Below are 17,611 nucleotides of genomic sequence, written 5' to 3'. Positions count from 1 at the left end.
TGAGAGATTAAGATAACAATTGTCTTTAAAATCATTCACCATAAGACCAGAAATGTGTATTTCAAGTTCACTTCCCTGGTCTGTTTATGAAGAAGTCAGTCTCAGGAGTGCCATTCAGTTTAAATGATCCTTGCAAAATGAGTTTGTATTTAAAAATAAATCGCATTCGTGACTCTCAACGACAGTCACGATCCTCTTTGAATCGGGGGGTGGAATTTGTTGGCTCAGTGAGCAAACTAAAGGCTCGAAAGGCTGGCATGATGTCACACAGTGTTTGTGGGCATGTAGAGAAATGCCATCTCACCGGGTAAACACTCGCTGACAAGATAACTGCATAGCTCGCTTTCTCTTACATGATAGGCCAGCCAGAGGAAATGTGAGTGTGTGTGCTGGAGAAGCCGATAATTAGTGCCTTTCCTGAGGTTGTTTGTGTATGTTCATCTCAGAGCTTGAGAGTGTGTGTCACAGCATTTAAGAACAGTATTCAATTAGCGTGTGATTTAAGAGTGTGTATGCGTGTTTATGCCTCACTGCAGAAAGTGTGTGAGTTCGTAGCAGTCTCTGCTAACGAGAAGAATGCTGCTCAATGCTCATTAGCACACACACACACACTCTCTCTCACACTAATTACGGTGCTGCTTCACAAAGCGAGCTCTGTTCACACACAAGTGTCGCCACCCTGCATATGTACAGCTCTGATAAAAGAGACAAAGTCACCGGAAGACAAGACAAAGATGTGTGGAAATAGAGAAAAGAAAGACTTCAGGAAAATAATAGAAGCAAGGGGAAAAAATATAAAACATTCAACCTTCAATTCAATACGCAGCATTATTGCAGTTTCTGCCTTAAATATCAATACACGTGTTAGCATTTGAACAGCATGAAAATCTTCCTGCTCTTAAAGGAGCTGTATGTAAGAAATGTATTTAAATGAATCATAAAATAGCCCTGATATGTCACTAGACATTAAGAAATCATGTTAAATTCAAATACTTATATCACTGACAACAGTAGTCCGGCCAGGATATTGTCATTTAAAAAGTGAAGTTGCAGCCCTCAACTGATGTTGATGTTGTCATGTTGTGTTTTGGTCTGATGCGTCACTCTCCACCTATCTACCAATCACGAAGTCAGTAGTGTTGCGGCATCCGGGTTGCCAGCTCTGCTAGTTACCACAGCTGCAGCTACAAACGTGTCGGAATCGGATAAAAAAAAAAAGTCTAACGTTGCGAATCAGATAAACTGATAAACTCATAAACTCGTTATGAATCCGAAATACTTTGTGACAAAGTCCGGAATAAAACAAGGATCTGTATAGGAGATGCCTTTGAAAGATGGAGACGGCTGAAAACGGAGAAGAATTTCTGGACAGGTAAGATTCATCTATGTTTGGCTAACTTGTACTTGATGTAAATGGACATTTCAAATATTCATGACAGTCGAACAAAGTTATGCATGTTCGTGGGCAAATTAACGTTACGTTAGCTCATATGGAGGAGGTGGGTCATCGAATTGGAAGCACTATAGGCGCAATTCCACGGTAAAATAACTTTTTCTAACGTCCATAACACCAATGAAAAGCACATTGTAGCCTATGATGTGAATAATGTGTCCCACTTGGAACGTTTTGTAGCCTACTTGTTTATCATGCAAGTTCTACAGCCAAAAATAATAGAATGACATGTAATCTTTCACATCACATATTTTAGCGTTATGGACGTGTACTGCAGAGTAAGTTAAAAAATACAGCTGGTCGCTTTCACTTATAATGTCAGCTAAATTAATAGCTGTATCTTTGATATCGATTACACACAGTGACTGAGGCTTGTGCTTGTACTTACGTTAATGACAGATACCTACCGTTAGTATACCAACAGCTACTGTTCTAACAATGTACTGTCACATACGAGCGTACATCTTTACTATTATATTTGGCTAATCGCCATTAGTAAATTTTTGCGATATATAATTACTTTGCAAAACATCTCTCATTTGAAGCATAAACATAATTAACAGAGAAAAAAACTTAGCCTACTGTGTAGGACTCGTCACTTGCCATTGGAAGCTTCTGTAGCAGCCTACGTTCCTGCTGTATCCTGCAGCCTATCTGGCAACCTCGAGTCAGGGAGGAGGGAGAGGGGATACACCGCTCTACAGTAATTTGAAGGTGATTGCAGTACCAGTTTTGGCCACAATCCTACATACTGCTCCTTTAAGACAGTTGTTTTCTCTCTTCTTCACCGAATACAACCCGCTTTATGCAGTCAGGCCAGTGTTTGTTCCAGCCGCTCACTAGAGGAAGCGTTTCATACTTTTATCTTATCATGTCCGATCAACAGTGTGAATGTCCCGTCAGAGTGGCATTCACTTTCACGCTGTATAACTCAGCTGGTAAAGAGGGATTTGATCATGAGACAAAACAAGTTTAAAAGAGTAACTGTTTTCTGGGATCAGTTACTCATTACTGACATAATAGCGGAGATACGTATGATAATAATTACAAACTGATTACCTTTGGAAAATAGAGATTCAGAAAAAAAACATATTTAATAATATTTAATACAGGTTTAGGGTTGGTGTGTAAGATTAATTGTAAGCAATTTCGTATGCAAGCAATTATTAATTAAAACAACAACGACAATAAAGACATGTAAGACTTACTTCTGAACTTTCTTTTCATCAAAAAATCCTGCAAAAAAATCTACCATAATTTCCACACAAATATTAAGCAGCAGCACAAAATTTTTCGACATTGATAATAATAATAAATGTTTATTGAGCGGGATTTCTGAAGGATCATGTTGACACTGAAGACTAGAGTAATGATGCTGAAAAATTAAGATTTATCATCACAATTGAGTAATTAATTAAATAAAACTGTAATATTATTTTAAAAAACGTTATTGTTTACTGAATTTTTGATCAAACAAACCGCAGCCTTGTTGAGCCATAGAGACTTTTTTTTTTAAAACATTTTTAAAAAACGTACAAACACCAAACTTTTGAATGGAAGCATATAAATTAATTGCTATATTATATAATTATAATATAATAAGTATAATAAAATGATTTATTTATATAATATTTAATTATTATTCTTACAGTTTTAAGATTTTTACATCTTTACATTGTATGCAGATGGAAGAGGTTTTATCCAAAGCTAGTGCGTTTATATGGGACTATAGCAATACAAAGTCATATGTTCAATTTCCAAGGAATGCATGAACTAATCAAATACAACTTGAATGAAATGAATGTAAGTGGCTTTGGACGATGGTAAATGTGTCATTGCCAGGAAACTGAACCCATGACTTTAGCGTTGATATAGCTCTGGTCCATCCTTTAGTGTTTTCAGGGTCTGTTTTGCCTGTTTTATTATCGGCCACTTCAACATTTACATCTATGACACGATTGTACGGAATGAGTTATGTACCAAAGTTAAATACTTAGGAGTTAAATCCATTGGCCCAGAACAAAGATTTTATAGGTATGTATCCCCTTATTTTACTCAATCATTATGCTATACCAAGGAGGACTTTAGTGAGCCCCACATCAGAGGGTCTACAATGCTCATGGCTGTCCCACTTTACAATGGAGAAATGTTAATAGTGATATTTGCCTTGGCAAGCACCACTAATCATTGCTTAGCTTCTGATAATAAACGATTAGTGAACGTTAACCACAGATTGATGTTCATTTAAAATAAGTTAAAGCTGAAGTGTGCAATTTCTCCACCACTCGCATTACTGAACGCAATTGCAAAAAGTATGATTTTTAAAACATTTATCTAAAACTTGCCACTGCCGTTGGTCAAGAAAAAACAACAGTTCCCCCAAAAATCAAGCAAGTCAACATGCTCCAACAAAACAAGCAATGTTTTCAAAGCACCACACATCAACAGTGTTTACAATTTACAGGTAAATCAGTGTACAAATGGCTTACTTATAATTGTCTCTGCAAATCAAGCTCAAATAGAAGATAATATGTCTACTTGATAAGCCTCTAATTAAAAAAAAAAAAAAAAAAATATATATATATATATATATATATATATATATATATATAACCATTATAACCACTGGCATGCTGGCTATCAGGCCAGACTGAGATGTGACGCGCTGTCAGTTTTGTCATGCCCCTGATCGCTTCCATCTGAGAATTACACCATTGAAGTTTCACCATCTCCTCCGTTGCCATGGTAATCTGCCGTCACTACACTATATCTCTTTAACTGGTGGGTCTATAATTAAACTCTTGTGTGCGAGTGTGACCAGAGCCATTAAACACACTGGAATACCCTCGTTGCGGTGTCAAATCTGTTCTAAAGACATACAACCTCTGTCCCCCTACAGTTCTAACCTCCAAATGGTGATTGTGTGTGTTTGTTTCAGTTTGCATGCATGTCTCTTGTCTCTACTGCGTAGGACACTCATTCCTTATGTAATCATTCGCGACCATCCGGGTGATAGGATCGGAATGCTGGGAAGTTTTATAAGTGAGAATGAGAGAGGAAGAGAGAGAAAAGTCTAGAGAAAAAGAAAAGCATTTAGGGAACCTCACCTCGAGGTCATCGAGTGAGCGAGCCGTACTGAGACGCTTGGAACGTCCAAAAGATCGTCTGCCGGAGGAACGCTGAGGAAAGCCCATGCCTTTGAACCTTCCACCCTGTCAGAAACAGAGAGAAAGACATTAGTTAACATGAACATAGACACGACAAGTTTTTTACTGTGCTTGACCAAAATTTCTACAATGCAGTTGTCCTCATTATACAATACATATGGCGATGCATACGTCAAGATTTACTGTTACAATGCATCATGATATTATAATTGGAACGCAACTGAATTTCCACCAGATACAATAGAGAGAATATTTAGTTTGGGGAGCAAGCGAGATTTTTTTTTAAATTTTTTTTAAGAAATTAATACTTTTATTCAGCAAGGATGCATTAAATTGATCAAAAGTGACAGCAAGTCTGTTACATTATTTACATTATTACAAAAATGGATTTTAAATAAATGCTGTTCTTTTAAACTTTCTAGTCAAAGAATTTGGGAAAAATGTATCAGGCTTTCCACAAAATGATTAAACAGCACAAAAGTCAATGATAATAAATGTTTATTGAGCACCAAATCAGCATATTAGCATGATTCCTGAAGGATTAGCCTATATATAACATATCAACATTGTCATATCCATTACATGCCAAACACTCCGAGAGTTGTCATGACAGAAATACACTTGCACTGTTTGATTTCATTATGGTGATAGCACAGGGTCACATGAACAAACACAGAGTTTGCTCAGTCCTTTAGGGAAATGAGTATGTGCTTTTGTGTGCATGCAAAAACTCAACCGTGTAAAGGTTACCATACTAATGTTTCTTTTGTCACCAAATTGATTTTTATGTGGATTTCCCACTGAGGTTTTTGATTTAAATGTGATGTTTGTGCCACTAGTATCACCACACAGAATTGCTAAACAATATTATGATTTAACTTTTCAGAGAAAATTTGAGTAATTCTCACATGTGTAAAACTGCCACTAAGGTGTTATGGTTTTCTTTGTTGCCCAAAAACTCTTTTTTTTTCCACCATAAAAGTGCAATCAAAATTGCAATTTCAATGAGACTTAATGAGCAAAAAGGGTAATTTGTCTATTTGTCAATAATATAGTGACATTTGAAGAAGTTATCTTTTGGTCAATGCAGTAAATTTGTGTAACCAACTTAAACTCGTAATCTTCCCTTGAGCAAAATATTTGATAGTGTGCATTCCTACAAAAATTACTGAATTTCGCCAAAGAAATTGTGCCAAACAACAGAAAATGTGATTGCACCTTAAAAGCATCCTCCATCTTAAAATGTACCATTCGATTTTAATTTACTATCCCTCAATTCATTCCAAACCTATATGACTTACTTTCTTCTGTGAAACACAAAAGAAGACATTTCTAAAAGTCTTGGTATTCGAAGTTTTGGCGACTACTGATTCCCAATATATGGACATAACGATGGGAGTCATAACAAATACTGAGACTGAAAGTCATACAGGTTTGGAACAACATGAGGGTGAGTAAAAAATGAAAGAATTTTCTTTTTTGGGTGAACTTTTCCTTTAAGTACTTGAGTTTTGGCCATTTTATTATGTAATTACAAGGTGCAAAGCCTCATAGGAACAGCAGTATTTACACATTATCAACACATTTAACTGGTATAAAAGAAAGTATTTAAAAAAAAATACACATATCAGCATTAATCATAATCATTTCTGTAAATACTTAATGACGTGACCCAATGTCATGTTTTGTGTTCAGAGAAAGGCAACAGCAACACCAGGCAGAGAAAAAGAAGGACGAATGAACAAAGATGGGCAAACTATTTGTCAGGCGGTCAGAAGGAGACACAGACAGAGAGGGATCATTTTCATAGGCTAAAGTTTAGAGACTGATTGTGCAGATGACAAGAGCAGCATAATCAAATGGTCTGCTGTGTTGCCTAGAAACACTGAGAACTCTGTGTTCAGGATCATCATTATGACACATTAAGTGCAAACAAATACACACATGTATGCCAACACAAGTGACTACATGCGCATGAGGGTCAGTGAAGTACATACTTTAGCTAGATGTGCATATATGTTTCTACATTTAAAGGGATAGTTCACCCAAAACTGTTCACCCATGTTGCTCCAAACATGTTTGACTTTCTTTCTTCTGCTGAACACAAAGGAAAATATTTCGAAGAATGTTGGTAATCAAACAGTTTTGGTGAGCATTGACTTCCAATTTGGGAAATGTTACATTTTTCTCAAAATATTTTCTTTTATGTTCCCCAGAAAAAAAGAAAGTCATACAGGTATGGAATGACTGTGAATACACAATGACAGATTTTAAATTGTTGGTGAACTATCCCTTTAAGGCCAACAAAAGAAGGCATTTACATAATATCTCTCTGGATCACAAGCATGCAAAGACACTGTGATCACACACGCTCACATGACGCACGTACCATAACAGGAAACCTTAGAGAATCAGGAGAGGACAAATGATCAGGGCAGTCGAAACAAATGAAACACATGGCCTTTAATAAAGGATATGACCGTCAATGTGAAGCATGTAATAATGAATTTAATTCACTATATGACAAAATTGGCTATTCTTGTTTTTGTATTTAATGGAACATTGCTGTACATTTTATAAATAATTTATCTGTGACTGTGCACATCATTTTTTTAATGAATATGCCCTCGTGATTTTTAAAACAAAATGACTTCCCTTTCCTCTTGCAGCAACCTTTATTTGATGATGAGTTTACTGGTGAGAGGGCAGAACAACCTGTCACTCACATGACATCACAGCAATAACAAGCCACAACCATCCAATGAAATTAAAAATCCTGCCGTACATTTTTCTAGGTCGAGAAGCCGTTTCACTCACACATCACATTGTGGAAGAAAAGCCTAGAGCAACTTCCGTTTCATGCCGACTTTAAATCAGAGGAAAAACTAAAGAATTAACCAAAAACTCAAAGGAAACAAAAAGACTGCTCTTGTAGTCCAGCAAATGCTCTTACATTCTGCATCCTTTCTGGGTGCCTGCATAGACACCCATATTGGGTATCATTAAAAACGCCATCAGTCATGTAACGGAGGAATAGGGGAGTCAGACACAAGTGGCCGACTGTTCATCATCCCAGCGGTTTCCATAGCCATTGAGCAGCAACTAATCTAAAGGAAATATTGTGGAATAAACTACGTTCCTTGAATGAATCGTTCAGGCGATTGCTGAAAAGCATAAGCATAAAGCTGTCAAAATGGGTTTAGAACAAAACATTAAATGTTCCAGATGTTAACAGAAGCTGCTCTTTTTTTAATGTAGTACTTGGGAGTTGAATCCTAGGAGAAAAAAAAAGTTTTTTAGTTTTTTTTAAGGGACAATGTGTAGTTTTTTAGGTATTTTATTATCTAAAATCAATATTTTTATCCATAAATATGTCCTCAATGGTGTACAAATACCTCTGCCAATTATCTGACTTATCCTCGTAAACGAAGAATTTATTATCTTTATATACATGTGACGGGTAGGTCCCATAGACAGTAAAAGGGTAGGTCCAGAGGCTTCCATGTAGTTTCGCCATCTTGAAAAACTAAAATAGCAGAAAGGGTCAAAAAGTACTAGGCCAACGCGTTTCCACAATGCGTTTTCGTTCAGATCATAGACTATAAAAAACAAATGGACGACGCCTCTTCGCTCTCTTCCATTGGCGAGAAGTGAAGCAGTCATTGTCCCGATATGGCGCTGACATCTTGGGACTTGACTCTGCGCAGTTGCGATTTCGGACCAGACATGCGCAGTAGTGAGCAGGAAGCAAAGCCGCGAAATCAACGTCCCGCTCTGGTCCCGCCCTCACTCTCGCTGAATCAATCGTAAGCACGCGCCTCTGCTGCAGAACAAACCATTATGTCGGTGTGAAATAATTAATTATAGAAATTTAGATATTCAATTTAAAGCTTCAATCTCCTCAGTCCTCCAAAGATCCCGAAAAAAAGTCCATTGTTGCTTCAGTGACTACTTTGCTCAGAGACGAGACGTTTTGGCTTCACTTTTCAGGGCTTGTGCGGCACGCTTGGTTCAGATCCAGCGTCACGTGACTGAAAGCAGCAGAAACGGAGGAGCAGAGCAGAGCAGTGAGAGGCGCTTGTCACTGCCCTGGCAAGTCAGTCAGTAATCCATACTTTAACATTCGTTTGTTCGTTGTGTCAAGTTGCAGTTTATTTGAAAAAACAAACCTGTTCACCCGAACGAAAACTCGACGAAGTGCTATTAGAAGACATCCTGTCATAGCTTTTTGGTACATAACAGCTACTGTAGATGCAACACACAGTTGAAAAAGCGAGGCGCTGGAGAGCACAATTCGTTTGAATGCAAAATACAATTTCACAGCTAGATGGGAGAAATTCCTACACAATGTCCCTTTAAAGTTTTATATTTATATACTTCAAAGACTAATAAAGAGGAAAAAGCATGAGGCTCATATGACTATGCTTACATCAGCACAGCCTAAAGCTCTTTTTTTGGTTGCCAAAGAGTGAATGGTATACAAGCTTTACAAGTACAACATTCTGCCCTCGTTTGAGATGATTTCATACCAAAATGTGTTGATTTACATATTCTATAACTGTACTATTTGTACTTTCTTTCTTTCTCAATCTCTCTCGCCTCTTAAGGTGCAGTTGTGTCAGTCTCAGGGTTGAGATAACATCATAAATTCCTGTGGGGAGCAGGGACGTAAAGTGAGCTGCATAGACCTTTTAGACTTATCAGGGAGAAGCTATCTTTGAGGAGCTCTGAGGAGCTATCTTTCCTGTTTACTTCATCCACGAGGAGGGGATGACAAACCATACCAAGAAATGTTACTAAAAACATCATCTATCTGTTTATTGGTTTCATAACCATGGCAAAACTATCTCGCTCTCTGTAGGACTGTGAAGCAAAGCTTTCACAGTAAGATTACAATCCAGACACTGCAAAAGAGTATTCATATAATCAAAACCATAACCATCTCAATCTTTTATGATAAGACAACACTCCACAAGGACGTTTAAGTATTAAGACCCAAGAAACATAACTAAAACGGTAACTATTAACGGACGATATACAGCATGTTCTGATTATTATAAGTGTGTGCTGCAGTTTTGTCATCTGCCGCTTTAAATGCTCTATAGTTCTTAAAGCAGAATGGATTATGATTGGCATGAGATTCTGATTTTGATTGGCCATTCCAACAATATTGTTTCTTTGTGCCGTTATCGTTATATTTTAAGTGTGGACTGTTATTCTTTTACATAGAACTATATCTTAAAGTTATGGTTATCGTGCTTGGTGTAACTGGCCTTTAGAGTCTATTTTCGGTCATGATTCAGAAGAAAGTGTGTTCTTTGACAACTTTTCTGTACCGCTCTCCTCAAGTCTTGACATGACTTAAGTGGAATTCACCATACATCAGACTAACAATTGTTCTGCACATGCTCAGTACTCATTGTAGGTGTGTAGTTTACAAATAATATGAACATGAAATAGTGAACAGTTCTTATATATGGGACATACAGTGGGCCCACTTTTGAAATGACTTTTAGCCAAATGGTGTCAAGGTGATTTTTAATGGATATATAAAGTTGTATTCACTACATTAACCATAGACAAGGTGTCTCAACACATTTTTCATTACCTTGAAGTTTTAACAAATCTATTTTATAATAATATGAAACCGAACATTTTTGTGCAATAAAAGAAAATCTTTTACTTTATATAGAATAAAACAAAAATAAATAAAAAACATTATAATAAAATAACAAGCGAAATTCAATACTTTGCTATTTTGTAGATTTATAGATTGGTATACCAACTTAAAACCACTGAATTATCATTTGAAAATGAATATGCATTTAGGAGTCAAAATAGATGAAGGAGAAGAATCATCATATTATTCTGCCACAACATTTGACCTGTAATTGGCACAGACAGAGGAACAGTGCCACCTGTTGGCGAGAAGGAGATCAACTCATGACCACATGTGGATGCCAAGCAAGTTTTAAGTTTTGTCTATCTCTTTCATAATGTCACAAAACAGACAAGAAAGTTTAAACTAAAATATTGAAAGGAACCACTGTGAATAGATCCCTACACTCTAAGTAAAGTCTGTAAAAACAAGGCCCGATGTACTGTTGTTAAAATGAAGGAATTTTCAGTATTGATTTTTCCCCAGTGTTTTCCCAGTATTTTTAATTACATATTTCAATGTGTCGTGTTTTAAGGTTAAGGCAAATGTCGTAACAACAATTATGTACGTAATTAACAGAAAAGGCCCCTTAGCAACTACGCATTTTAAATACGCTAATTTTATGATTCCATGTTATGCATGCAGTTGTTATTACCTCATTAATTGAGAGACTACACGGCATATTTGACATTTTAAATATTGATCTGTCACACTATTTAAAATTAATTAGTGTAGGCAAAGAACTTACCAAAACCTTAAAAACTTAAAGAAATGCTACAGCATCAAATACCACATTTCCATATAAATACAATATATAAATTTGAACATAAAAAGTGATATCCACATTATTTTGATACACACATTAAGTGGAGCTTGAAAGAAACGAGCAGAGAATAAACTGAAAAAAGATTCCTTAAAGGGGTCATATAATGGTACATGCACTTTTACAAGTTGATTGTACTGCAATGTGTGTTGGCAGCGCCTGTACACAACCATCATATAATGATAAAAATCCATCCAGTGGTTTTGTTTTAATCTCCTTATATGTATTCCCCTGTCTCAAATCGAGCCGTTTCACCGTGTGACGTCACACGGCGCATGACGCCCCTCCCACGGTTGTTGATTGACCGCAGTGTTCCTGAAGAAGTGAGTATTAAGTTTTATTAACCTTTTACGATACATATTAATCTTTGCAAATCTCTTGCACGCTTCACGATGAATGCGGCTAATGTTTACACTTAGGGTACATTACGGCATGTATTCTATGTAACGTTATGACGTTCTCAATATAATTCATAATCCCACGTTTATAATGAACAATGCGTTATGGTTATTGTGTTATTAAAAACTGTGTATGCAGGTGTTACAGTTAACGTGCTAACACTAAGTTACACCTGGTTTACTCGTATGTTACTTATTAATAAGTAACAGTACATACAAAAATAGATTAAAGTGACATTATGTTAACCAACCATTCAGAAACGTCCTGTTCGAGCCTTAATGGTCGAACTTCTTCGGGGCCGTCATCTTGTTCCGGGTCCGATTCCGGTTCAAATTGGTATGGCAACACTACAGATGTGTCCTCAGAGACTCCCGCTGCCATTCTTTCGCCAAAATATACCATCAACTGTTGTCAAGACAACACTCCACGTGCGTTGTGTCAAAAACACCCCAGAGGGGTGAAGAGGGGTGAAAGAACAGAGGGGCGGAGTCAGCAAGCTCATTATCATTTAAAGGCATATGCACTGAAACGGCGTGCTGAAAACAAAGCTGTTTTTGAGCAGGTAAAATTAGTGTTTTCTTAAAATACTAATGAGAATTTTCAATAAAAGTATATTACAAAGTTTTCATTTAGACCCTAAAGATTCATATTAACTTGTACAAAAATGGCATTATATGACCCCTTTAAAGCAATGATCACAGACCACTGACGCCTGACATGTCTTATCCTGTACTTAGTAGACCCTGAAGCTATTGTCAAAGCACATATAACAGCATATATATTTATGCGTAACAGCTACAGTGCTATTCAGGGAAATCCAATCAATGCAGTTTGTTTTGTTGCTTTGGGTCTGTGGACATCATTGTTGGTTCCTGTGGAGCGATTCTGAGCTTTACTCAATTCCTAATAAATGCGAAGGTGTTTTTAAATGAATGATGAACAGTGTGGAACAAATATATTATTCATATTTGATTTTTGTTACAAAATATCTGAGAATATGTGTGTATTTAGAGAGCTTAGCAGTGCACTTATAATCTAGTCAATAAAAGAATACTGATATTTCTTTCTCATGTCGATCCAAAACATTGTGGCAATTCCACCTTCTATATGTAAAGGGCTTTGCGTACCTAGAAAAGCGCTATATAAATGTAACAAGTTATTATTATTTATTATTTCATTTTTTTTCATCTGTAGAACACAGTTCACACAGAGTCATAAGAAATACTTTTATGGCAATTTACTGGAGCTTAACTGCCCCTTGGTCCTTATCTGTTTCCGTTTGATAGAAAAGAACATTCTACTAACCTTTTTGGAACAACATGAATTGACGATGATATAATTTTTCTATTCGGGTAAACTATTTCTGAAAGCATCTCATTCAGGTCAGTTTCAGTGGTTTGAAATTCAAGATTCAAGACTTCAATATGAGTGATCTGCAGTCAGCTACTAGAGGCCCATCAGTGGCAGTCAGAGCATAGGGAGCTCACAGCCATTTGAACCGAAAATTTTCCATTGGGAGAATGATACATACCTAGCTTTGTATCTCAATCTTCTCATCTCAGGGTCAGTTTTAACAAGTTCCCTCCAAGCAAGGAGCCACAGCTGAAGCAGCAAATGGGAATGATGTATTTTCAGCCTGACTATGCATGTCACCTATCTGACAGAATTCTTCTTGACAGTAAAGTGTTTGTGCAGTTTTACTGAGAGACAATGCAAAACTATAAAAGCGACCACACATTTTAAAAATAATTGAGAATATCAGTTGGAGTTAAATGTTGTGTTTCATTTTTTGTGTGTGTTGGATAGAATAAAATTCCTAGCACAATTGAAAACAGCAAAGTAAAGGATCACGCTGTGCCTGATAATAAGATTGAGGGGGAAAGTGCTATCCATTCCAGGCATATAAGTTTATGTCTGCAAGCTTTTTTTTCTTTTCACAAACAACAGTGGTTTGAATAAAACATTCCCTGGCTCATTAACCAGTGTAATACACTGGTATCAAATTTAAAACCATTACTTAATAATTCCTCCTAATCCTTAGTATCAATTACAGTTGTAATTTTGAATGCACTTCAATTTGCGGGCAACTCGTCTGGAATTAAGTAGCCTTACTGATTTTGACCCCAAACAAGTATTCCACAGATGTGAAACGCAAACTTACATTGAAGACATTTGATGTTTAAAAAAAATTATCTTACCTTTTTTTCTGAATCTTTCGTCCTTTTGCCATCGTTCAGTTTCTCTCGTAGGTTCTTCTCCCCAAACAGCTTCTTAGCCCACTCGTCCTTCTGTGCATGGAGCCGGTGAGGCTGTGAGGCGATCTCGCCTGCAGCACGGTACCGGTCGGCTGGAATCTTACTCATGGGTGGAGGCAGGGTGCTACAGTTAGCACTGGACCATCCGTCTGTAGACTCTGCATAAGACTCCTGATCACTGCTGTGTCCTTGACGCCAATCTCTCAGGACGTGAACTGGCAGCCAACGTTGGCCTGATGCCCCGGTCACCTTCTTGCCATGGGCGGAATAGTGGGAACGCGTAGGAAGGCCTGACACATCCAGCCGTGAGGAGGAGTTCAGATGCCTGCCAGAAAGCAGAGGTGGGTCTGCGTGGGAATGTGGATGAGGTTGAGGGTGATCTACGAACTGGTCAGGGCGGTAGCCATTACGATGCGAGATTGGTGGTGGCGGTGGTGGTGGATGACCTCCACTTTGGCTACGAGATCCTGGAGGGTTTTCCCATAGTCCTGAGGGAACATGCCGACCAGGGTTTGCACCCAAGTCAACCAAGAGGACTCGGTTGCTTTTCTCCTCCTGCAAGAAGTTGCCAATGCCACTGTCACTGTTGCTGCTTGTGCTGTTGTTCTGCTGAGCATCTAGGTCTCCATCAAGGAATGCTCGAGCTCGCATACCCTCGATAGATTCTCCCATATCGCGGTAGAGCACGGACACAAACTGTAGAAGGGGCTGGGAAGTCGGTGGGAATTCCAAGCAACCACTGGTATCTGGGTCTGGAGTGCAGTCGAAGCCAAAGCGTCGAGCAACACCTTGGTGGATCTTATGATGACAGAGTTCCGGGTCTACAATAAAGACGTGACAAGACGTACGCAACCCTTGCTCCTCCTCACCGTGTCTATGTATGCCGTGGTCGTTTGTGGCCTGCATGGTGACAAGGCCAAAGAAGCGGCGGTCGTCTGGACACACTGCACTGAAAGCTAACTTCTCTGCAGGGTAAGTGGCTAGAACAGCGCCTCGGTCGTTGCATAGCTGTACACAATCATGCATGACTTTGAGCAGGACCAATGAGTGCACTTTTTGTTCGGCACGTAGACGTCGCATACAGCCACGAATTGCCTGAAGGCTGTCACTTTCCAGATTAGCACTTGTAGAAGCTAATTCAATGGATCCCAGGTAACCTACAATCATCCCAACATTGAGAATTCCCGCAGAGTCTGCAGTTTGCAAGAGGGGAAATTCATCTTGCTGTTCAAACATATCAATGAACACAGAGTCCTCATTGAGCACTTTGGCCATCTCCTCTTCAGTGAGCAAGCTGGGATCACTCTGCCGGGTGCCAGTGTTACAGTAAGGAAAGTCTGGCTCTGAGAGAGCCCTTGTTTTGGAAGTAGAGGCACAAGCTACTGCTTTCTCTGAGCTGCTGGATGAATGGCTAGAATTTTCAAAGATCATGTTAAAGATTCCACCAGACTGCATTTCCGCTACAACGCGTTCTGCACGGTTTATGCCTAGTGTCTTTGAGTCTATCTTTGGCCTTAACCAGTGGCTCTTGTGGTCATGGAACCCCAATTCTTCATCACTTGAACATGAATCTAGGTGTGCGTTGTTATGACTGCCTTCGGCAACGACCAAGTGTAGGACACCTGTGCAGCGACCAATCAGCTTAACAACATCTTCGTGAGATGCTTTGGACACGTTGATGTCGTTCACACTCAGGATCTGATCTCCAGAGCGAAGGCCCACATAGTCAGCCGGACTACCCTTCAGGATGCAATTCAGCAAACATGGAGACTGACCAGATAATGTGAAGCCATAGCCTGTTCTTCCCCTTGCAACCTCCACCCCTCTTATGCGCGCAGACGACTGGGCATTTACACGCCTCCTGCCTTGCTCTGATTGTCTGAACATTCTTCTTTTAGTCCCCGTTTCAACCTCTTCTGACAAGGGCTTCACAAACGCAGAGAGATTCATGATATCATCCAGATATCAGAACTCCAGAGCCCCAGTATAAGGCACTAACGTGGGGCATGCTTACCTTTACAAAGTAGAGAGGAAAAAGGTAATTAATTCACAAATTAATCATCATATTAAGAGAAATTTATATGGAAAATGTGAACAGGTGATTTCAGTTGTTAAATGTAAAAAAATGGATTTCGAAGTTGATTAATATATTAAGAGATTCATTAAAAAGTTGAGAAATGCATAAAACATTTTTGTAATTCTTAGTCGTCGTGATTATAGTGTCAGTCTAGAATAGGCTTTCGTACAGATATACATTTTTTACCCATCCCCTCACTGTCTGGATCTATTAAAAAATACATACAAAAAAAAGATAATTTCTACCAAAAGTAGGGGGAATTTAGGTTGATTGGGACAATCTTTGCCATAGAGATTACTAAAAGAAAGTGTCCTGATCAACCTGAATTTACCATTATATGATTTCACATCTTCCATGATCAACATGTTTTCAATTGTTTAAATAAAATAATTTTTCATATTTTTAGTCTGGCTTCAAGTCAGTCATTAAATGTCTAGGTGGTGTAGCCTAACTATACAAATAAATATATGAAAAAAATACATAAATACAAAGATTTCTATGGAATGTGTTTTCAAAATATCCTTTTCATCCTCATTTGTTATTGACCTAGATAACTGAATATAATACATGTAAAATACAAAAATTTGAACTAACAATATTCTAAAATATGGCATGATTAATGTTAAATATGGCAACAACAAAAAAATACAATCCTTATCGAATATTTAAAAAAAAAAATAGTACGCATTTTATAATAATAAACATGTACCAGGAACAACACGCTTAGAAACTGATAGGATGCATAAACTCACAAATTTAATAGTGTTTGTCTTCAATATTTTCCTAATTGTTCTCAACTTCGCAAGATTTTCCTTGTAAGTAGACTCCACTCTTGCTAACGGGCCCGCCTTCTTTTCCCCATTGTTGGAATCTGGTTGGAATGCTCACGCGTCAACTTATGTATCCATGACAATGGAGCTGTATCTAGATATTTCTCATCGCTCATTGGTTTCCACGGCTGTCAATCATCTCCATAACGACCCAAACCCTGTTCGACAGACTCACTCTCCCCAACTGAACTGACCACAAAAGTTATACTACAGGTGTCCAAAACAACACGAGCGAAAAACGACAAAAAGTTAAACACCGTACACATCTTAATACTTATTAAATTAATCTGGAACTTAATATTTAATAGCGGTAGAGAGCCGAGCTGCCTCGGTATTGGTTTTCGCGAGGAACAGCTGGGCAGTGAGTAACAGTTAACATCTAACGGTATTGAATTATCGGCATCAGTAGCCAGATACTGACAAGAGTAACGTTAACATCTATTGAGACACAACAACTTGTAAAAATATATAAAACGACAACCTCATATAGAAACGCATACAGTTAAATAATAGTATTATTTACCTAAAAAGTCTGGAAGTTTTAATATCCGCAGAAAGCTCAAGAATTTCCAATGGCTACATTGCTAACATTAGCCGCCACTTCCCAAAAACTTTCCTGTGAGGAATACATAATAAAATCCTACAATTACAGTACAGAGAATAATAATGCGTCATAAATCATAGTTATGTTAAGTAATTTAGTGTTCTTACTTGTGACGGATGTGTCCCAACCTGATGTGAAGTTTAATGACATGGTAACCTTAGTGCTGTATAAGGAGTAAACAAAAGGAGAGGGCAGCTGGTGTGTGGACAGCAGGAGGAGGAGGAATCTACATCTCAGTTTTTTTCTTTTCTTCTTTAAGGACAACACCGGTATAGGGCTTTTCCTTTACATGACAATGAATTTAGATGTATAATTAAGTTTTTTTTATAAATGCAGTGTTAAGA

The 17,611-nt window shown here is 37.9% G+C and overlaps 1 protein-coding gene across 4 annotated transcripts in view; it reads right to left on the bottom strand.

Moving 5' to 3' along the window:
- The window catches only part of rgs12b (regulator of G protein signaling 12b), a 46,870-nt gene extending 29,396 nt beyond the window's left edge, over window positions 1–17,474 (bottom strand). For 2 of the 4 annotated variants that reach the window (XM_077246549.1, XM_077246552.1), the window contains exons 1-3: window positions 17,375–17,473; window positions 13,700–15,770; window positions 4,561–4,665 (exon numbers count right to left, since the gene is read on the bottom strand). In XM_077246549.1, coding sequence (XP_077102664.1) covers window positions 4,561–4,665; window positions 13,700–15,706 — 2,112 coding nt within the window. In that variant the 5' untranslated portion in view covers window positions 15,707–15,770; window positions 17,375–17,473. Of the gene's footprint in view, window positions 1–4,560; window positions 4,666–13,699; window positions 15,771–16,585; window positions 16,694–17,186; window positions 17,280–17,374 lie in introns of those variants that run through there. The other 2 variants (XM_077246553.1, XM_077246550.1) reach the window with 2 other exon arrangements.
- Between the last annotated feature and the right edge of the window lie 137 nt (window positions 17,475–17,611).

This window comes from Siphateles boraxobius, unplaced genomic scaffold, assembly GCF_051911475.1.
Source record: "Siphateles boraxobius isolate OS27281-9 unplaced genomic scaffold, OSU_SipBor_1 29, whole genome shotgun sequence".
NCBI classification, from domain to species: Eukaryota; Metazoa; Chordata; class Actinopteri; order Cypriniformes; family Leuciscidae; genus Siphateles; species Siphateles boraxobius.
The sequence above is the reverse complement of the archived record's forward strand: the minus strand, read 5'-3'. Positions and strand labels throughout refer to the sequence as shown.